General features: G+C 43.8%; 1 protein-coding gene and 1 pseudogene across 1 annotated transcript in view; one reads left to right on the top strand and one right to left on the bottom strand.

Annotated features, from left to right (window-relative positions):
* LOC106601254 (protein TANC2) overlaps nt 1-22,994 on the bottom strand; it is a 149,380-nt gene that overhangs the window by 73,656 nt on the left and 52,730 nt on the right. The window contains exon 3 of the mRNA XM_045715128.2: nt 3,154-3,250. Within this exon, the coding sequence (XP_045571084.2) occupies nt 3,154-3,217 (64 nt within the window). The 5' untranslated portion in view covers nt 3,218-3,250. The remainder of the gene's footprint in view (nt 1-3,153; nt 3,251-22,994) is intronic.
* On the top strand, nt 20,902-22,235 carry LOC106601256 (high affinity 3',5'-cyclic-AMP phosphodiesterase 7A pseudogene; annotated as a pseudogene).

The raw sequence follows: 22,994 nt of genomic DNA, 5'->3' as shown, positions 1-22,994 counted from the left end.
CATTACCTTCTTCTGTTTGAATTGGAATCCGCGATCTCTCTCTATTTCAACAGTATTCCAAAAGTACTTTCTGCCTCAAGAGTAAGGCCAATGAGTTCATTTTCAGTCCCTTCAACATGAGACTTCTGTGGTACACAGTCATAGTATCTTGTGACCCCTAATAACCTTGTATTACCCTAATTAGCCCTCTATGGCCTTTCATAACTATCTGTGGTCTGACAAGACAAGTAACTGAGGAAATTCAAAATGGCTTTCCGGTAAAACAGATACCACAGGCTTTTAGCTCAATTACCATAACTACCCTGGATAAAGGGAGAGGTTATGAAACATGAAAATCATTGCTTCAGATTTAGAGCCTGGACTACACTTGCCGCTCTAAATGGACTAGCCCGTTTGCTGAATCACGTTTCTCATTCTGTTTGGCTGGAACGGAGGAGCTCTGAACACACTGGGGTGGCACTGTTCTGAGGGTAAACATAGCGTAGAGCCGGACACTTTCCTCTCAGCGCTGGCTTTAGGAAGAAAAACATATACACCCGACGAGTAGTGGCCAAGATCTACCACACCTCCCTACTGAGGTGCAGAACACAGTCATGACTGAGGCTGCACGTTGCCACGAAGACAGCCTTTGCTATTAGCAACTTCAACAACTTACAGGGACACTGAATTAAATGTGAGGTACTATCGCTGGCTCGACCCCTGCCTTGAAAACCTTTCTGGCCCTTCAAATGGTGGCTATTAGCGACCTTTCAGTCAAGAGTGGACACAGTGTGGGCTTGTGTGGAACAGAGGGTCTCTTGACACTGTGGCATGGTTTAAAAAACTGTGTTACTGTGTGTTTGGTTGGCTCAGATTCTCTCAGGTCATTTTTTTATGAGCCTACAGCTACACTGTAGCAGAAATGTACACCAGTGAATCTCGAGTCTTGAGGAAAAGCAACTCAGTTGATGATAAAATAGTTCAAAAGTCCAATGGTGGTACAACTTTAGTTCCTCAAGCCATTGACAGTATTGTCCAACCTAGAGCACAATGTAGCACATTTTACAAGTGATGCCTTTTAAGCATTCTAGTACAGTTAAATAGTTAACACACACACATGGACACAGCGGTCTAAGGCACTGCATCGCAGTGCAAGAGGCGTCACTACAGTCCCTGGTTCGAATTCAGGCTGTATCACATCCGGCCGTGATTGGGAGTCCCATAGTGCGGCGCACAATTGGCCCAGCGTCGTCCGAGGTAGGCCGTCATTGTAAATAAAAATGTGTTCTTAACTGACTTGCATAGTTAAATAAAGGTTACACACACACACACACACAAAATGTATTTTGTTGGCATTTACTCATGTCCCCATTACCAGTAAAACATAATCAAAACCTATTTATTTCACTTACTTGCTGTGCTGTTTTGTTGTTCATTTGTTCCGTGGTTTCACTCTCAACCAGGATTTCATCATACATGTCAAGCAGTGAAGTTTCAGCTGTCCGTGGCCTCTCTTCCTCGGTGCGCACTGTCACTGTGTCCATTTCCATCTTGTCCAGCTGTGTATGTAACATTTCACGTAAACCCTGTTTCTTGTCTGCATCGAAGTAGCGGTCCATGTACATAGCATTGAGCATGGTGGCAACACAGTAAAGAGAGAATGCCACCGAATCGCTGGTTCAAAGCCTGTGTCGTAAGTTTTGTTGAGCAGGCGTTTTAATGCCATGACAGAGGGTATTTCTTGAGTCAGTTGTTTAAATGGAGCTAGCTAGTGTGTTCATGTTTCCAAGTTTCAAACATGTTATCAAATGCCATTGAAATGGCAGCAGCGGTATGACAAACCGCACAATCATGAGCAGGCAATAGGTCTTTCCTCAGTAGGAAATCCTTGTGGACCCACTGTGCTGTCAGACTCATAATAATCATGGGGCTGACATCGCTGGTCCAAATGTCAGTCGTGAAGCTAATAGCAGTGACGCTATTACGGTGTAATTCTGGTAGGGCAACATCTGAAAAATAGCGCACTTGGTAGTGTGTACCGGTGCTCGACCAGTCGGCGACAGCCAACATTACCCACGATAGAGAATGGTTGATTGTCAAGGGCAATGAATTCCATTATCTTGGCATTAATGGATTTCGCTTTTGAGTTGTCTCGCTGAAATTTCTTACTCTTTCAAATGACTGCTCACATTGTTGACTGCTCGATCCACACAGCAGACATTGTGGGCTAGGTTAGGAATGCTGTGTTGCACGTGTAGTACAACATTTTATGTGACATCATCACATCCTGTACCTATGTTATATAGGTATGCACGTCAGCTTTGACATCGGTTTTGCACAGATGTTAAACTAGACGTCGGGCCAATAGCGATGTTGGCATCTTTAGCTAATATCGTCCGATTCCGATATGTTCACCGATATATCGTGCATCCCCAATTTTTACGTTGCTAACATTTTGAGCCTGTAGGAACTACTGTAATGAAACTGCAAAACTATATTCACCATGCTGCAAAACATTTCCTTGGTCAGACAAGGGCAGTAATAGAATTGTGTAACTTACATTCATATAAAGTTTCTTCAAGTTAAAAGGAACTAATGATGGGAAACAATCCGTCTCCAGTTTCATGGGGACTGAAACCCTTTGTGAATGACCTCAAACCTTCGTTTCCAGGAGATGAGTAACTTGAGTAAAAGAGAGTGTTTGGGGTGTACTGTATAGCTGACTCTGCACCGAGTTTTAAAGATGTGAACCTAACCAGTTGCATCCCAAAGACGTACTTTACCAAGCTTGACACGTCTCTACTGATCGTGTGGCACGCTCCACTTCAAGTCCCTGGAGAGGGTGCCATGGCTGTGTAGTCACAGGTATCTCGCTCTGAACTCAGCAGCAACGCAATGCCTCGTGTACCGCAAGTCACGTTTTATCAACGTAAAAAAAGCTAGGCAGATGCCAACTTGTGAAAGGAGGCAAGTATAAGTGCTTAAGTTAATGACTTGGTTCATAGTGGCAAAGAGAGACATCACTGGTAGATCTCAGTGACTTCAATAGCAGGCGATAACCACAGTAAGTCATATGTTGTATTATTGAAGCACATAGTTAAACTGTGGGTGAGCAAGTTTTACACACATACAGACAGACACACCACATACACAACACTGGTCAGACTGACTTACCACTGTTGCGATTTTTGCGGTTGGACTTGCCGCCAAGCAGCATCTTCAAGCTGTTCCTGAACATGACTGCACCGGTCTGCAGCGGCTATAGGGAAATCTGCAGAAGAAAAAGGGAGTGTTTTTAATGTAATGTAGGCTATATTTACTGATGTTGGTTATTATTTGTTGTCAGCGGTATTCACTTGGCATCTAAAGCTGGGACCGAGAGACTGAAAAATAGCTTCCATCTCAAGGCCATCAGACTGTTAAATAGCCACCACTAACACAGAGGCGCTGCTGCCTACATACAGACTTGAAATCATTGGCCACTTTAATAAATGGATCACTAGTCACTTTAATAATGTTTACATATCTTGCATTACTCATCTCATATGTATACACTGTATTTTATACCATCTATTGCATCTTGCCTATGCTGCTCAGTCATTGCTCATCCATATATTTATATGTATATATTCTGATTCCATTCCTTTACTTAGATTTGTGTGTATTAGGTAGTTGTTGTGGAATTGTTTGATTACTTATTAGATAATGCTGCTCTGTCGGAACTAGAAGCACAAGCATTTCGCTACACTCGCAATAACATCTGCTAACCATGTGTATGTGACCAATAACATTTGATTTTATTTAAATTGCAAGTGGTGGGATAGCGCCATGGGCAGATGAGGTAAAGACATTGCAAATTCCAAAAAGATCACCACAGAACACCACAACGGTACAGAAGGTAATTGTACTATTCTGTCACCTAGTAAATGGTTTTACAGAATTCAGGTACTTAACAACAACAGCAATTTCTCACAGGTAAATTATTCATCCTCTTATACATACTAATGTCATTTTCGTAGTCTCTATTGGGAAAAGGTGAATATAACATTAGCAGCCTGGTAGGGGGATTTTGTTCCTTCCTGTGTGTTATAATAACTCTTCATTCATGAGATTTGTCATGCTTCGCTGAATTACTTGAGGAATATTTTAGTACCTACGTCATACAACGTTCATACGACTGATAATTACTGGTGTGTGTGTGTGTGTGTGTGTGTGTGTGTGTGTGTGTGTGTGTGAACGTATAGGTGTAAGTTTGTTCAACAGGCTTTGAAATCATGTTCCTTTGTGTCTTTGTAATGTGCAAAGTAGTATCAGTGCATATGTATGTTTCTGAGCTTCTTTTTAGCTTGCATCCAGGTGCTTTTGTGTGAGTATATGAGAAAAAGACCAAGAGAGAAAAGGAAAGAGAGAGAAAAAGATTGTGTCCGCCTGCCTTTCCTTTCTCTTGCTGCCACGCTGCATGATAATTAAGCAGGAGAAAGAGACAGTTGTGGAATGAGTGGAAACATTGGCTCTCCTCAACGCAAATAGACGAGGCCTAAAATGCCGCCTGAGCTTCGAACAGCAATCCCTTTACTAAGATTTGAGTAGACCCACGCGTTTAGTGTCTTGGGAATCTTTGGTACCACGCTGTTAAAATCCTCCTCTGCTTTCTTCGGTCACATTACAGCTTTTAGAAAGAGCCGACTGTGGTTCCCTCTCATACTTATCCTCTTCAACTTCATCTTTAGAAAGTTTGGATTAGCCATTTTGACTTTTCAGGTATTCTCTCGTGTTTGACTAATGTCATACATTTTTCACACAAGGTGTCAAACATGGAGAACTACGACCACGCCTACTCCAGGTCGAGGCAGAAGACAAGAAGCTTTTTGAGCCGACACTAGGCTTGGGCGGTGTCCAAATTGTCATACCTTCATACTGACCTTGCGCAATATCTGGATATTTTGGTAATACCGGCACTGAACAAGGGCCGCTGTTTTCAAACCACACTGAGACTTCTGTTCTCCAAAAGATTAGCAATGCTAACAAGTACATGTAACATCCCATAAAGAATGCTAACGAGTGCATTGCTAACATTTTATACAGTCTCTTGACCTAAACTATACAAGTAACTCAAAAATGCTACTCACAGTTTGCTGCACGCACAAAACAAACTATTAGACCACAAGGCTCTTGATACAGGAGGGGATTCTCTGCTGTTACCAAGCAAAGCTTTATTTTGGAAGGAGCTAACCACTAGATACTGTAGCTAACTAAGCTATTAAATTAGCAAACCAAAATGCACAACTGCAGAGCATTCAGCAAATTCGAGTTAACTTAATAGTTATAAGATATCTAGCTGGCAAACATTTAGTTGTGAATTCCATATTGTAACTAGATCACCTGGAGCAATGCTGTACAACAGTGAGTGACTCACAAGGTGTGCTTGTAAACAAACACCATGTGACTGGGGACTACCGGTAAGCTTCATAATGAAAAATGATGTGACAGGGGAAATGAAGAACGCAATCTTCTTATTTCCTAAAGTACTGCACAAGTTAACTGCAGGTATTTACTTAAAAAGTAGCAACAAATATTGAAATGTATAAAAAGAAAAACATTCTAAAGAAATAGTTAACGGTATTGAAAACAGTATTGAAAAATACCCTGGTATACGCTGTATGGACTAAGCCTATCCGACACACAACCAGTCCTGAGCTGAGCTCACACCAAATTGAGGCAATTAGCAGCAGAAGTGTTCCTGATATTTGAGGAAAACCAGAGACCTTTAAAAACTCTTTCAACTGGTCTCAGCCAGTCAGTGCCATAGAGGCAAAGGGAGAGGACTCTGTTCCAGGGAGATTGTAGTTTCAGTTTGCCTTGGTGCTTTTGTGTTGTACGCTGGGGGGGGGGGGGGGACTGTACAGTAACAGATGTTCCATGTTAAAGCTGGGGAATGACTCAGCGAGACACTGGACCCTGTGGCTTCTTCTGGCAGCCCACAATGCCAAACAACATCAACAAAGACGAGCCAGCGTGAAGCTCCCCCGACCTCCTCTCTCCTACCCAATCCTGTTATTTTCTCCCTCCACCCCCACCTGTAGCCTCTCTCTTTTCCAATGTTTTCTTCAAATCGTCATATACCCCCCCCGCCCGTTTCTCACTCCAGTCAATCCTCTTTTCAATCTCTAGTGTCTAGTTTCTTCTAGACACGGTCTATTCATCTCCTTTCTTTTTATCCTCCATTCCGCACTCTTTCTCCATGTTTGCTAACAGTGCATGTACCCTCTATGTCTGTGTATTCCAACTGTAACTCAGACCCCCCTCCCTTTGTCTCTCTCTCTCTCCCACAGGGGGTCTGTGGCCGTGGTCTGACCACAGTCGGCTCTCCCTGGTGCCATTTCCTGGAAGCCTCTGCTTCGCCCCTCTACTTTACCACCACCCCCATGACTGTAGCAGCGTGACGTGGCAGAAGAAATAAAAACCAACAGCTTCCTTCACTTTCACTCCTTTAATCTGTTCGATACAATCCAGAGCTCCTCTGGTTCACTCTCTCTCGGTATCTAAAAAAACAACCCACACAGCGAGCCAGATCGGACTTAAAGCACAGCGAGGGTGGCTGGCTTAAACAAAGGCAGCCATTCTGAGCCGAACAGACTTCCTTTAACGCTTCTCTCTCGACGGGCAGAGCTACATCTTCAATCACCGCCGGGAAGTGTCAGTTCTAGCAGGTGCCAGGTATAGGAGGGAACTCACAATGAGTAAACTTTTTCTTTCTCTACACATGTTCAATTGAACGAGCAAAGCTAATAGGAAGTACATACTGTAGTGTGATATATATATATATATTAATTACACACGTGTGTGTGATTTCATTACTTTAAATGTAATTTGCATTGTACATTTACTGAGTCATTTGTCAGTCTACTTAACCGTAGGCCCATGTCTGAACCCCTGTATATTATGTACATTACAATAGCCTAGTGCCTTTAGCGGCACGCTGGTCAAGGTATTAGTCAGGCCTGATTCTGGCAGAAGCCCAGCAAATACAAAACAGATGGGTTGGTGGGTGGTAGGTGGAGAGGGAATCTACACATTTTTGTAGTAAATCAAACCATTTTTCTCATACAACAATCCAATGACCCAGCCCTGCTTCCCTATTTCACAGGGGAAGAGTGGGGAGAAAGGAGGCAAATTCCTTGGCACACTCCAAAAGAAGCACACTGCTTGAAGTCATTCAGAAGCACTTTCACACAATCCTCCCGTTACAAGAACACTATCTGGTGCCCTACAGGACAAGCACACCTCGAAGCGCCTTCTAGGCTTTAAGTCAACTGCCATGTGATGTCATGGTCCTCCTAGCCAAGTCTATGCCGTATGTGTTGCCTTTTCTCTCCTCTTGCCGTTGTGCTCTTCATGTGGGGAAGGAAAAGGGGGCCCACTGGAGCGTGGTACTGTGTAATTAATGAGCCGCAGCGTGGTGGCGCAGCCCTCCACCATGACCTTACACAGCAGCTTCGCAGCTTACGCTAACAGCGTCAGCAGAAAAACAGGCTCGGCATCAGGGCCTGTCAGAGACGGGCACCGTCGTCGACAAGGCTACAGGGACAAGAAATGAGAGCTGATGCTGAATACAGATTAGGACGTGGGGTGACCTTATCCAAATGGCATAGCATCTGAGAAGAGAAGAAAAGGGGCTAGTTTGACAATCTGTCCCAACAAGTGAAAAGTTAACAGTGATGCATTTGGGCGAGTGAAAATGAGGACTGGTAATTTACATGCAAGGAGAGTAGCAATCCAAGACCATAACCAGCCTGCTTGGTTGTGTGGTAGCTTGAACACATAGATGTGTTTATGTGTCTGTTTGCGGTACAGAAGGAAGCATCTTCCCTGAAAGCTCAGCAACATGCTATCAGCAGCCCCTCCTTCCCTCCCCTTGGAGGCCTGATCACAGATGCTAGGCATATGTTCTAGAAAATGGCGATTGGAGGCTGAACCTTCAACGCTATTGTGTGTTCACTCAGACAACAACCCATCCACACAGCCCATGCGGAGGGGCACAGAGCATCCTTGGAGCTGAAAGAATTGTCTAAGACTGCCCTAGAACTGGAACTGGGCAGGGTTTATCTTTCCAGTGCTGCATGGCCTGGCCTGCTCAGAGGCTTACTTGTGTGCCGCAGTAGCACCAACGGCATTAGACCGGGCTGACTGTGCTTTCACCGCTGCTCCATAGTGAAATTGCTACTGTTATTCTTTAGGATTTGCTCCTGCCACAAAACAGGGCTGATATGGGTGTGAAAAGTGAAGGGAGGGGGAGGAGTACAGTACTACTACTACAACATCAACATCCACTAATCACGCTCAGAGGCCCATCGGAACTGTCCGTTTAGGCAGTCATTAACGTTAGTCATTGTTGGTTTTTCAACGTATCTGCTCCTTTACGTCATCACAAAGGCCACGGCAAAACCATCAGATAGTTGTAGGGCATTATCTGTCCACCTGCAACCATTTTCAAATGATAATCAAGGGACATCACATATGCTCAACATACACTACTAACATGTTTACCTAAAAGATAATCAGATATAAAAAAAAAAGTTTCAGCAGCAAAATCACCCCTAGTTCCAGACTCCCACAACATAAAGAAACAAAAACAACCCATCCAACGCTGTGGTAAAATCCCCCACTTTAACGGACAAGCAGAAGGAGGGTGGTGGGAGGGATGGGGGCTAAACCTACATAGGCTCCATCCCTAAGCTGCCACGCACACTGCCAACCGCTCAGATGCCCATTTCAGTCGCGCCGCTGCACCTCTTTAGCATTCTGGAGACCCTGCCCAGAGGGACGGGGACGGGGGGGGGGTAGATTTTCCCCTCACACAGCCTTTTAGATTAGGCTTAACTCACTTCACATCTTTCCCACTCTATACCCGATTATGGAATTCTCTGTTCCTCTCACACTAATAGGAAAGCGCTTTAGAGGCTAGCTGAGGGCCAGACAATGCTTTGCCTGACATCACCTATCTCTCCCCCCATGGAGAGCTAGCGGTCGATACCACTGCCTGGTTTTAACAGTTGGCTTACTGGCTCGCCGATCATTACCTGCCTGCCAGTCAAGCATAGCGAGCTCCACTGCACTCGACAGGTGAGGGAAGAGAAAACAAGCTTTAAACTTGACCGAGTGAGGGCAGGGACTCCTGCAGAACCGCAGGGACTTTGAAGTAAACTAAAGTAATGGAATGGATGGTATTGCACAATGAGTTCACATCAGACTCACTTCAGTACGTTTTTCAGTAAGGCTTTGGTTTTGGAGAATAGTAATCATTTTTGAACGGGGTATAAAACATGTCATACATAGAGAAGGTTTACAACCCTGAGACAGGATCCCCCATCTCTCCCTTTAAAAAGTTGCAGTCCTGCCCCGTTTTCTTTGAGTGCGCTGGATGACTTGATGCTGAACTCTCAGAATGTCCTAACCAAAAAATATGATTCTTTCCAGTTTCTGAGGAGACTAGTATATCCAAAACTAATAAGAAGAAGCAAAGGGAGTCCGCACCAAGCCAGTGTGCTGTGAAGTGCACACACATTTGCTTCCTCCCATCAGAGTAGGCTACATCTCTGACAACACCACATTTGTACAGGGCACATTAGTGGTGACTAACAATCACCTCTAATCGATGGGATGAAAGCTTTTGGTTTCAATGCTGCAATTGCTCAAGAGAGAAAATTAGTTTCAGCTCAAGGATTCCATTTTCCGAAACTCTTATCTCAGAGTTGGGAGGCAATGAATAAGGCAATGAATAAGACCTTTATACTCCAGTCTCAAATCTGACTTCTATAACAGACTGTGGTGGATTGTTGTGTTTATCGGTCTACAAGAGCTGAGAAGCATTTATGATAATCCGCTATCATGGATCAGGGACTAATGTGAATATATATGATATTATCAAAATGAATGGGTCCTCCCTGGTTGAAGAGGAAGTTTTAAGCCATGTGATTTTCCTCGTGGAGATGAGCCCTGAAAGCCTATTTTTGTGGTTGAGTGCTACATACTGTTGCTTCAGTTAAACATAAACTAAGCTAAATTATCCTGTGACTAGCTGGATCCCAGGGACTCTGAAAATAAAACAAGAAATGATCATACCAGTATGCTGCCTGCATCACAACATTGCATTTTTCTTTGACTATCTATGCACTTGTAGTGGTCAGTGCAGTACTCCCTTTTAAATCACATTTCCTAAACAGATAGCTAGCTAGTTAGGCTATATAGTTAGATAGCTTACCTGTCCCAAAACTGTACCACACAAGCATAGCCGAGTGATTCAGAGAGACTGACAGCAGTGGGGGAGAGAGTCAGAGTGTGTTGCAGTAACCAGCTGCTATCTCAGCATGACCGTCTCACACTGCCAATCCACTTCCCACGGCAGAACATAGGGAGTACAACAGGAGTGTTACAGCAATCTCAAGTTGTTTGTTTTTCAACAGGCCGAGAGAGAAGCACCGGCTCATAACATTAAAGAGGGGGAGGAGGTAATGCAGCTAGAGTATGAAGCTTTACAGGAGGCTTGATAGAAAGCCAAGAAGGAGAACCAGCATTAAATCAACTTAATATACTTACGCTCCTCTTCTCTCCTCTCATTCCTCTATAAGAATATGTTCATTATAAATACAAGTTATGAAAATAAATTACCTCCACCATCTTGGTGTTAAATTAGTTCATTGTGAAGGAAATCCAAACAGTAAATGGTTTAGTGTTACAACAGAGAGGAGTAGTTCAGGATAAAGGAAGTAACAAAGGACAGCCTCCACAGTGTGCTGTAAGTAGAGGCAGAGCGGGTCAAGGCCGTGTGTCGGGTTGTGATATCAGAGATCCCCATGACAACAGCCTGGCACCATTCATTTCTCTCTCCAGTGGGGGCCTTTTTGAGCTCTGAAAACAAGATGTCACTGTTGACCTCTCGCCCCATGAAACGGCGGGTCATTGTTACGCCGAGGAGGCACTGTGGTGTGTCGTACGATCTGTTCCCTTTGGAGGGTCTCGCATGTCGCAACATGACACTGTTTGCTTTTTGAGCTGATGGGTTATTCTGTTTCTATGCAGTGAATGGGGTGTACAGACACTTCAGTACAAAGGTTCAGGTATTGTTCAAATGGGGGTAATGCTGCCTCTTCCCTTTATCTGGCATCTTTGACTTGTGCACACAACCAAACACGGATGATGAAGTCATCTTATCGTTATCCCAAGGTAAATACCATTGAATACAGAATCAATGTACTGACGTTTACACTAGAATGTAATTTAAATCTCATCATAACCTCACTGTAGCAGTGACTATACACATCTTTGCGGGGAGATATGATGGCAGAGAGGCCTCAACTTGCATCAACTATTCTACAGTAGAGGGCTCCCCAACTAGGTGGGGGACTGTTGGTGTTGTCTCTGTAGACTAGAGCACACAGAGTTGTGCAGGATTAATGGAGAGCATGCGATCAAAGGGTTTACTTCTTCAAAAATAACTGAGTGTGCTTGTTCCGTTAGGTTTCAAAGAGCTCCACATCTCACTTCTCTACCCTTTTGATTTTTGTGCATTTCACATAATTGCATTCCTGCGTCCAGCCCAGCTACAGCCGCTGTATAACATGGGCGTGCAAAGTTTCAGTTTGATCTGCATTGCTGAGGACCATCATAAAAACAAGGTTGTCAATTAACCAAAGTGATGCTGGCACAAAGGGATGACAACAATAGCAGTAAGGAAGTGTCTAAATAAAACTTGCTTCATCTAATTAGAGGACGTTCTACTGCATCTTTTCAGATATTTATGGTCTTTTTGATGACGGCTCTGAAGAATGCTGACATTTCCATTGTACTAACAACAGCTGAAGCGAAACACATTACCGTACCACACTGGATTTAATGCTCAATATTTTTTAGAGGAGACGAAGGCAGAAAAGAGCCTGAACAGATTGATCTTCAGCCTTCTCCTCATCGTGTCATCGGGTTTCACACTTCCACCTTTGAAGCCACTAGGTGGTGAATGAGAGCCCACAGGCTTGAGGACCACACTGGAACAACACATGGCCCTCTACTGTTATTCTGCGGGAACCTCAAACAATAAATCAGCTGCGGGTGCAGAGTCCAGGGAAATGGGAGGGGAAACGAAGAGCGGTAGAATGTACAGTACCGGTCATGGCACTGTTTCCTGTGTTTGGTTTTTGAATGAGCTCTGGGGAGGATCAAGGTGGCAGGGATTTGGGCCCTGATCCAGTGAGCAACAGTAAAGCTGATAGGAGAATGTCATTTTAGAGGGACCTCAAGTTGCTAACAGCAATCAGTTTCTGCAATCTCATGTTGATTTTCTGGTAAGTAGCCATGTGTCGTCTGAATTAGGAACGTGACAAATGGAAAATGTTTCTTAACGTTTAAACTGCCATTTATTTTATCGGTTTTCCATTAAAACAATACGACATTTTCATAAAATTCCATGCGAATTCACAATGCAGCTGCGCTGCTGCCAGCAACAGTTTGGGTTTCACAGTGCATCCCCTTCAGATGGTTAAGCATTACACCTGTACTACCATTAATGTACCTCAGTTCCACCTCGCAAAGTTTGCATTTCCTTCTCATTTAACTTCTCAAAGTATTCCCATACAGGACTTCGCTGCTGTCGCTTGCCTTTCTCTGCCATTTTTCCAAATGTTAAGGACGATGATGTAGTGGTGGAGTCAACGCCAAAATAATTGATTCCTCGAGTCTTGCACGTTGACTCTCGTTGTCGACTCCCATTTATAAGTGTCAAGATTTGATTCCAATAGGAATCGACTCCTAAGATTCGTTATTTTTGAAACGGAGGAGACTGAGTAGCTTCCGTACTTCCAAGAACAAACACTTGCATCTTTAATAGCGAGCTAGCGAGGGACAGGAGAGAGAGGGGAGGGGCACAGCATAGGCAGGTCGGCCACCAGGCAGACAGTCAGAACCGCGTACTAGGCCCATCTATCGGCAATCAAAAGCTGTATGTTGCAATGGTACAGATGCAACACTTAGCTCTCACAGTCACACACAGCATCTGCGCATGTGCACGGGTTCACTTCATGCTGTTCACAGCGTGGTAGCCAGGCCACCAAAACCCTGGAGAAGTTGACCTTGCACTTCAACACTCTTAGTTGTTGTGGAAATTGACCCACTATGAGGTTTACGTTCTACATCGACTTCATATCGTTGAGTGAGTCTACCTTTAAATTATACAACTTTCCCCAGGCCTTTATAGCCTATCGTCTAGTTAGGCTATGACACAGAAAATATTTTTTGTGATAACTGCACTGTGATTTTAATTTTGTAGGGGGGAAAAAAATAAAAACTGTTTTTCGGTTAGGGATTTTTCTTAACATTAACAATTCCAACTTCGTTTTAATGTTTAAAAAGTTCACACCCCTAGTCTCAATGCTTTCTAGCCAGGTAATGATGTTAGTACAAGACCAAGGACTTAGAATAGGCAGTTTATCTTCCTGCATCAGTATCACGTCCTTCCCCAAAGCAAAAGGTATTGGTGAGAATTGTCTAGACTACAGAAAACAAAAGGAGGGCTGGGAAAAATGTCAGCAATATCGGACATTCCAGCTCCTGACGCTCCAGCAGGAAGAACTCTCGTAATCCTCCTGCTGTTGTGATTAACTCATACTCTGGTAGATGACAACGTCTGACAGTTGTAATGACATTACCTTCCTGCCGAAGCGTTTCATGTGACATGTCAAACCCATGCTTTACTCACAGGGACACGTCATGTCAGCATGCAGCTTTCTGACACCATCGTTCTCTCAGTGACAGCATTATGCCCCTCATGCCCCCTGAGTCCTGACACGGTAGCAGCTGACTACTGTAGCAGGCGGAGGGGAGCTGCTTTTTCCTCCCCAACCTTGTGAGGTCTCAGAGTGATCAGTTACAATGGCAGGAGAGCAAGCCTCTGTGCCAAACAAAATGGCAGGGGGTGGAAACCGAGAATGTCTTGGTTTAATACGTTTTGATGGGTTTGTTCTGCGCTGCTGTTTTCACCACGGGAAGGTTCCTGTTGGGACGATGCCCCGCCGTGAATACATTTCCCACTGTGGAGACATTTCATGACAACCCCAAAAAAGCATCTTTACCCCATCCTTGTGATAGGTTTCTCACTCCACAAGATATTGTATTGTCCTCTCTTTTCCTTGCAATGTGAAAGCAGTGCATGTCTGACAGAGCATGAGCTGGTGCATTTCTACAAAGCACTGGATGGCAGTAGATGTAGATGGGCAGAAGGGGGCAGGGTGTGTTCATAACACGCTTACCGTGGAAAGCAACCGTGGCAAAACCTTTCGGCGGAATACAAATATGCCAGCCAAGGCAATTCCAGGAGACGATAACAATTGTATTCAAATTTAAACTCTAATTAATGCATCAGTTAGCGACAGTGGATGGTTGCATAGCAACAGCGGTACCAGACTGCTCTAAAATGGAGGGAGATACAGGCTACACTGTATATGAATGTGTATGAACGTGTGTGCATGTCCATGTCTGTGACAGGTTTGTTTAGCAAGAGTAAACACACCAGATGAGAACCAGAGCCATATAGAATCGCCTCCCCCCCAAAAAATACAAAATTCCAAAAAATACCTGAAGCTGGAGACTCATATCTCCCTCACTAACTTTAAACATCAGCTAACTGAGCAGCTTACCGATCACTGCAGCTGTCCACAGCCCATCTGTATATAGCCCATCCAACTACCTACCTCATCCCCATATTGTTTTTATTTACTTTTTTGCTCTTTTGCACACCAGTATCTCTACTTGCACATCATCATCTGCACATCTATCACTCCAGTGTTAATTTGCTAAATTGTAATTACTTTGCTACTACGGCCTATTTATTGTCTTAACTCCTTACTCCATTTGCACACACTGTACATAGACTTTTTCTATTGTGTTATTGACAGTACGTTTGTTTATTCCATGTGTAACTCTGTGTTGTTGTTTGTGTCGCACTGCTTTGCTTTATCTTGGCCAGGTTGCAGTTGTAAATGAGAACTTGTTCTCAACTGGCCTACCTGATTGAATAAAGGCAAAATATATATATATATTTTAAATAGAGTTAGGCCAACTTTTAGATTTTTGAATGTTGGACTATTTCTAGACATTCAGTGACATAGCATTGTTGAAATATTCCCCATGTAATGTTAATGGGGCGCTAACATGGCTGCCATAGAATGCTGAAGTGTAATGTAAATGCATCATAATGAAGAAACCACAGTGGCCTAACTTCCTATATGGCTCTGATAAACTATATTTTCCATTACTAGGATAATAACTTACATTTATTCATGCATATATGTATGTGTTCACCCATCTATCCATGTACGTATGAGACAACCTAATGACATATTTTCCTTTCAGATTCTGAACTTGTGACAGACAAACACTTAAAGCCATTTGAAGTAGCTAATGAAGTGTAGGCACTTTCCAAGAAGTCTCATTCCTTCTCTTTATGTGGTGTGCTCTTTCACTTGTACTCTTTTGTCTCTCTCTCTGTTTGTTTCCAATCCACAGAAGTTAGTTCCATTATCCCTGGGCATCCATCTGAATCCTGAGTGCTGCTCCAGGTCTTTAGAGGGGAGTAATTCCTCTGACGTGCTCCTGTCCTCCGCTTTGCATGACAAAGGACTGCAAAATCAACCTTGGGATTATGAAAGGGAGAGGACAGTGTTTTATATAGGTGTGTGGCTGGGCCGAGGGGCTGTGAATGTATTGAAACGGACTGATGAGAGATTCTGCTGCGCAATCGTTTTTTTGGGATGGCGCGGATCGCTTTAATACGCCCACCCACACACACACACAACTTTGTGTGCCCTGCACACTCACACACATTGACACATTAAAGTGCACATCGATCCACACACCACACACAATGCACTATCATGCCTAAAGTAGGTTAAAACCACACACAGACCAGACCATCCTCAAAACCCCAATGCCGAGTGCTACCTTGCAACACTCAACATTGATATAACCTTCGATTTCCAGGATGGGGGAAGCCATTTAAAGCTTAGTCTGTACCACCCAGACAATATTGTTGCTGTGCATCATTGTCTTCTAAGCCAAGCACACAGCTAAAGCGAGTTTGAGGAATTATACCATTAAACATGCTGTCAGGATGGTGCAGCGATACGCTTAAACCTACCATCACCACAACACAAGGGTGAAAATCAGAGATCTATCAATCGTACAGGAAGAAATTCAGATACTTTTATGAGTGCAATTAACAGATACAACACGGCGCCCACAACTAACGTCGTTGGCAGAGGAGGTTGAGTGTTTTAGGCACTGTAATCCTGACATAATGCATTCAGAATTGAGCCTAAGTGGGTGAAGGCCTGGCGCTGAATCAAACTGCTGTGTGTGTTTTCTTTACCTTTCACACTGCTAAGACCCGGCACAGCTGCCTCTTTGATGAGGCCATTCCTCTAACACACAAGGACAGGATATCCTTCAGGAGAGTGGGAGTATGGCGGTGTGTATGTGAATGTATGGGGGGTCTGAGGGTCTTTTGCACTCCCTTATACTACAGTTGGTCGAGCGGATGTAGAACATGGAAGTAAAGACCACGTCCTAAAACCAAATCAGGAAACACTTGAAGGTTCCCCGTACTCTGATCTCACAAATACAATAGTGGTGTGGTGAACCCCTGGATTAGACATCATTTAACAGTATTACTGTATAACAATAATGAAACAGAAAGCATTAATGGCTCGCAGTAATTTACCAGTACTAGATTGTAATGTAGCTCTAAGAAAACAAAGAAAGTAAAACTTAATTGTTTAGTCAACGAGGATGTTCGTTATGTGAGGACGCAAGTGGGTTTATAGGCCGTCAGTGGCCTCAAGGTGATGTGTGTAATAACTAACCTGGAGTAACAACCCCCACCCCCCGTGGCTAATGGCTGTAAATGGACAGTCACCAGAATCAATGCATCATTTTCTGAAGCCTGACCTACTTTCTTTTCTTCACGGAAACCAGCAGATCCAGAGCTATCGATAATACTGTCTTGATTCATTACACCAGAACAAAAAATATATATTTTCCCCAAGACAGCCAGGGGTACGGAATAAAATGTGGTATGGGCCTTTTATCATCTGGGTTGATGTATAATGTGATTTGGTCTAGCAAGATAAATGGGCAGCAGTGTGCTGTAGTTTCTAGGGAGAGGTAAACAAAAAACTGCATTTTACGTTATGCTGGGTCAGCACATTCCCTGAGGGCAAAACTGGATTGAAATAATGTAATTCCAAACCGTGTCTACTAGGATACTAGTCAGTAGGGATGGTGATGTTGGGAGGCAGTGCAAACAGGTCCTTGTAGCCAGGCTGTCTGGATTGACACGAGCCCCTGATAGAAAGGATAGGACAATGTGTCACTTGCTTTATCCTCAATGTGAAGGTGTGTTTTGGTGGCTCAGCTGTGATCTATTTAGCAGATTGACTTGTTGAGCCAACACCCTGTTCCAGCTAAGCTAGACCCGGCCAAGCAAGGGAAGGCCAGCAGCACTGGCCAGAACAAGATAATAATATCATGAGCTGTTGTCAAAGAATGGCTTGACTTACCACACAATTTGGGCAATATAACGCCATTTAGCATTGTATGGTTTTTAGTATTCCTCCGTTTAGATCTTTATCTGTAAGGCGAGATGGAGCATAGCAGGGGAAATTCTGTGCGATATGTTCAAAACTCTAAGCAGTCTGGTGGTAACACAAAGCGTCTTGAACCACTAAAGTCTCGTCAAGGCGTCAACACAAAACCACTACCACAGAATGTGCTATAAAATGCCTTATTCCAGCATATGACAAAATAGGTTGATAAAGCACCCTGGAGTCTGGCACCATCCAGTCTAGCACCCTTTGGCAGAGCACAGCACAGCACTATCAGATACAGTAGCAGAGTAAAAACCACCTTCACTGCGCACATTACAGTGCTATGGTGTGTATTGCATTGACAGCTTGTAAAGCCATTTGGCAACATCTTTACCCCTGTCAGAGCGGCCCTACAGATCTGCAGTAGCCGAGGCCTGTACTGTAAAAAGAGAGTGACGTTGATTGCTGAACTGCAAGCGTCTCATTAAACAAGATCAAGGATAATATATTGTGTGTCACTATATGTCCCTCACAACCACACCATAACTCGTGGGGCTTCTAGAATCCTATCATGGAATGCTATAATGTCACCAACAATGAGGTGCAGATGAAATGTGCCATCGCCATGGAGATGTCTCAGAAGTGTGCAGATAATAGAACATTTCATTTTCAGCCAGAATAGTTGTTGTTGTCAAGCGTGACATTAAAGACAGGGGGTGTAGGTCCTGTTATTACAGGCTTAGCAGTCTACACTCAAAGTACAAAGAACCATAGTGGATTTGAAACAGAGAGAGAGAGAGAGACAGAGCGAGAGAGCTGCTCTGTGTATAACCCATAAGAGTCTAAGACCTGTCTAACCTGGGGGTACTACTAAGTTATATGGAATCATTGCTACTTGATTTGGAATTTTAAGACCCCTTGAAGTATTCCAAAAAATATATTTAAAAAAAATACTTGGTCTTACTGCTATGAGCCCATACAAATGCATTGAATAACAGATTCACTACAAGGAACAACAGATTTTTGGGGGTGACTAAAGGAAGTTTGTTCTGAAGTGTCTGTCCTATATCTGAGAGATATAAGAAAGATCAGGAAACATAGTTTTTATTTTATACATGTATTTAACCCCTTATTTTGGCACAAAACAAACTCTTTATATACTTCCACATATTTTTTCAACAGGGACCGGGGGACCTCAGATGAGTCTTGTGAGCCCTGTGGACGTCCTAGACTAATGTGTTCAGGAGAGTCTCACCTTTCCACAGATGGTTCATAGTATTGTGTAGGCTAAACTGTTCAGACGATTTTGTGAGAAGACCAATTTTAGGGATGTCTCATGGTCTGACAAACACCTCTCTAGCTCTGTCACCTTCCACCGCAGTTGCAGAAGTGCGACATCGGCGGATGTGGTGGATTGAGATGCATCCAATGCAAAAAGAACAGATTTCTAGCTTAAACTGACAATTTTTTATTATGCTAATTATATTTCAATGGGGGAGCACAGACATCGACCTTAAGGGGGTAACCTACCATCCATAATGCCTGTAAGATCGCCCCAAAAAGATTCCCATAACACTTGACAAACTAGGTGTATAGCTAGCGAGAAACTAGGTGCATAGCATCGTTAGACCCTCGTGCTATACTGCATACCATAATATGAACTGATTTACAAGAATGTAAAAAACAAAAACCTTTCAATTAATACCGTATCAAAGGGAACCAATTTCAGGCAGTTTGTGTGCCATTATAGCCTGGTTTCATGTCATTTTTCATAGAGTAGTGAACTCACATTCAATCAAATTAGATGAGGTAAATTGTGAAAATGTGAAAAGCTATGTGAAATCTGATGTCTTAAGGGAGCAGGCCTATATAAAACACCACTGATGGCCACAACATCCCAGGGGGGCTTTAGTACACACAAGCTGTTAATCAATCACATGGGCCAGACGGCGTGTCTCTCAAGGCTCTGACAGACACACAAACCCACATCTGACAGACATGAATGTAACGATGCTGAGATAGAGGGTGTGTGTGTGTGTATATATATATATACATACAGTGGGGGGGGAAAAGTATTTGATCCCCTGCTGATTTTGTACGTTTGCCCACTAACAAAGAAAGGATCAGTCTATAATTTTACTGGTAGGTTTATTTGAACAGTGAGAGACAGAATAACAACAAAAATATCCAGAAAAACGCATGTCAAAAATGTTATAAATTGATTTGCATTTTAATGAGGGAAATAAGTATTTGACCCCCTCTCAATCAGAAAGATTTCTGGCTCCCCAGTGTCTTTTATTCAGGTAACGAGCTGAGATTAGGAGCACACTCTTAAAGGGAGTGCTCCTAACCGCAGCTTGTTACCTATAAAAAGACACCTGTCCACAGAAGCAATCAATCAATCAGATTCCAAACTCTCCACCATGGCCAAGACCAAAGAGCTCTCCAAGGATGTCAGGGACAAGATTGTAGACCTACACAAGGCTGGAATGGGCTACAAGACCATCAGCAAGCAGCTTGGTGAGAAGGTGACAACAGTTGGTGCGATTATTCGCAAATGGAAGCAACACAAAATAACTGTCAATATCCCTCGGCCTGGGGCTCCATACAAGATCTCACCTCGTGGAGTTGCAATGATCATGAGAAGGGTGAGGAATCAGCCCAGAACTACACGGGAGGATCTTGTCAATGATCTCAAGGCAGCTGGGACCATAGTCACCAAGAAAACAATTGGTAACACACTACGCCGTGAAGGACTGAAATCCTGCAGCGCCCGCAAGGTCCCCCTGCTCAAGAAAGCACATATACAGGCCCGTCTGAAGTCTGCCAATGAACATCTGAATGACTCAGAGGACAACTGGTGAAAGTGTTGTGGTCAGATGAGACCAAAATGGAGCTCTTTGACATCAACTCAACTCGCCGTGTTTGGAGGAGGAATGCTGCCTATGACCCCAAGAACACCATCTCCACCGTCAAACATGGAGGTGGAAACATTATGCTTTGTGGGTGTTTTTCTGCTAAGGGGACAGGACAACTTCACCGCATCAAAGGGACGATGGACGGGGCGAAAACCTTGGGTGAAAATCTAGTGTTTGTTTTAACAACATGTGACCTAGCTAGCTAACTGCAACTTGAAAGTAGACTTTATGGAAAAGAAAGAAAATATAGACATCTTCTTGAAAGATAATGCAACAAAGCATGATGTTACTCTTACTGGAAATGGATTCAGTTGTTAGCTATATAAACTTGGCTTAGCTTTAAAAGAAAGTCAGTGCATTTCAACCATAGCTAATGTAAATGGTTCTGTACTTATGTTTCCATAGCCCGACCTGAGGCTGCGCGGCCTGTGTCTGCCAGGAATGTCCGAAGGCTGCTGAGCTTTCAGAGGTACCTCCACTCGTCACGGTTCTTTCACGGCATCCCAGCCTCCAACCCTCTAGGCTACATCCTTGACGATGACTTCACAGGTCAAGCCAAGTTAATGCTGCAGAAGGTTGGAAACTGGAACTTTGATATTTTCCTGTTTGACAGACTTACGAACGGGAACAGCCTCGTCAACCTGACCTTTCACTTATTCAACACGTATGGGTTAATTGAGCTCTTCCAGTTGGACATGGTTAAACTTAGGAGATTTTTAGTCATGATTCAAGAGGACTACCACTGCCAGAACCCCTACCACAATGCAGTCCACGCTGCAGATGTGACTCAGGCCATGTATTGCTACTTGCAGGAGCCCAAGCTTGCTGAGACGCTGACCTCCTGTGATATCCTGCTGGGTCTGCTTGCTGCTGCCACCCATGATCTGGACCATCCAGGTGTCAACCAGCCTTTCCTCATCAAAACGGACCATTACCTTGCAGCACTGTACAAGAATAGCTCAGTTTTGGAGAATTACCACTGGAAGTCTGCGGTGGGCCTGCTCCGTGAATCAGACCTGCTGTCCCACCTCCCCACTGAAGACAAATTGAACATGGAGGAGAGGCTTGGATCCCTTTTTCTGGCTATGGACATCAGCAGGCAGAATGACTATCTTTCAGAGTTCAGAACACACTTGGACAAGGGAGAGCTCTGCCTCACTAACGGAGGACATCGACACTTTATCCTTCAGATGGCTCTGAAGTGTGCGGACATCTGCAACCCCTGCCGCCCGTGGAAACTCAGCAAACAGTGGAGCGAGAAAGTGACGGAGGAGTTCTTCCACCAAGGTGACATTGAGCGGAAACATAATCTTGAAGTAACCCCACTCTGTGACAGGCAATCCAACTCGGTTGCCAATATACAGATTGGCTTCATGGCGTACGTGGTAGAGCCTCTCTTTGTGGAATGGTCACGCTTCTCTGACACACGGCTGTCCATGACCATGATGAGCCACCTGAGCCTGAACAAGCAAGGCTGGAAGGAGGGGAAGGACAAGCAGCAGGCTAGCTCTAGTAGGGTCTCAGAGGAACAGAGGACTCCTGCCACCAAAGACTCAAACTCCAAAGTATTACCTCAGGGAAGCAAAGGGTCATGACATGCCAAGCATGACTGGCGCCCACGGTGAGGTGAGAAAGAGTGAAATTTGTAAGTCGCTCTGGATAAGAGCGTCTGCTAAATGACTTAAATGTAAAATGTAAATGTAAAATCTCCTTCCCTCAGCCAAGGCATTGAAAATGGGTCGTGGATGGGTATTCCAGCATGAAAATGACCCAAAACACACGGCCAAGGCAACAAAGGAGTGGCTCAACAAGAAGCACATTAAGGTCTTGGAGTGGCCTAGCCAGTCTCCAGACCTTAATCCCATAGAAAATCTGTGGAGGGAGCTTAAGGTTCGAGTTGCCAAATGTCAGCCTCAAAACCTTAACCTGTTAGGGCTAGGGGGCAGCATTTGCACGTCTGGATAAAAAAAATGTACCCGATTTAATCTGGTTACTAATCCTACCCAGTAACTAGAATATGCATATACTTATTATATATGGATAGAAAACACTCTAAAGTTTCTAAAACTGTTTGAATGGTGTCTGTGAGTATAACAGAACTCATTTGGCAGGCAAAACCCTGAGACATTTTCTGACAGGAAGTGGATACCTGATGTGTTGTATTGACTTTAAACCTATCCCATTGAAAAACACAGGGGCTGAGGAATATTTTGGCACTTCCTATTGCTTCCACTAGATGTCACCAGCCTTTACAAAGTGTTTTGAGTCTTCTGGAGGGAGATCTGACCGAACAAGAGCCATGGAACGATGATGTCCCATTAGACACCTGGCGCGCGAGTTCATGTTGGGTACCCTCGTTCCAATACGTTATAAAAGAGTATGCATTCGTCCACCTTGAATATTATTCATGTTCTGGTTAAAAAAGGCCCTAATGATTTATGCTATACAACGTTTGACATGTTTGAAC

The sequence above is a fragment of the Salmo salar genome, chromosome 03 (assembly GCF_965601325.2).
Source record: "Salmo salar chromosome 03, fSalSal1, whole genome shotgun sequence".
Taxonomy (NCBI): Eukaryota; Metazoa; Chordata; class Actinopteri; order Salmoniformes; family Salmonidae; genus Salmo; species Salmo salar.
This window is presented reverse-complemented; position numbering and strand designations above follow the sequence as displayed.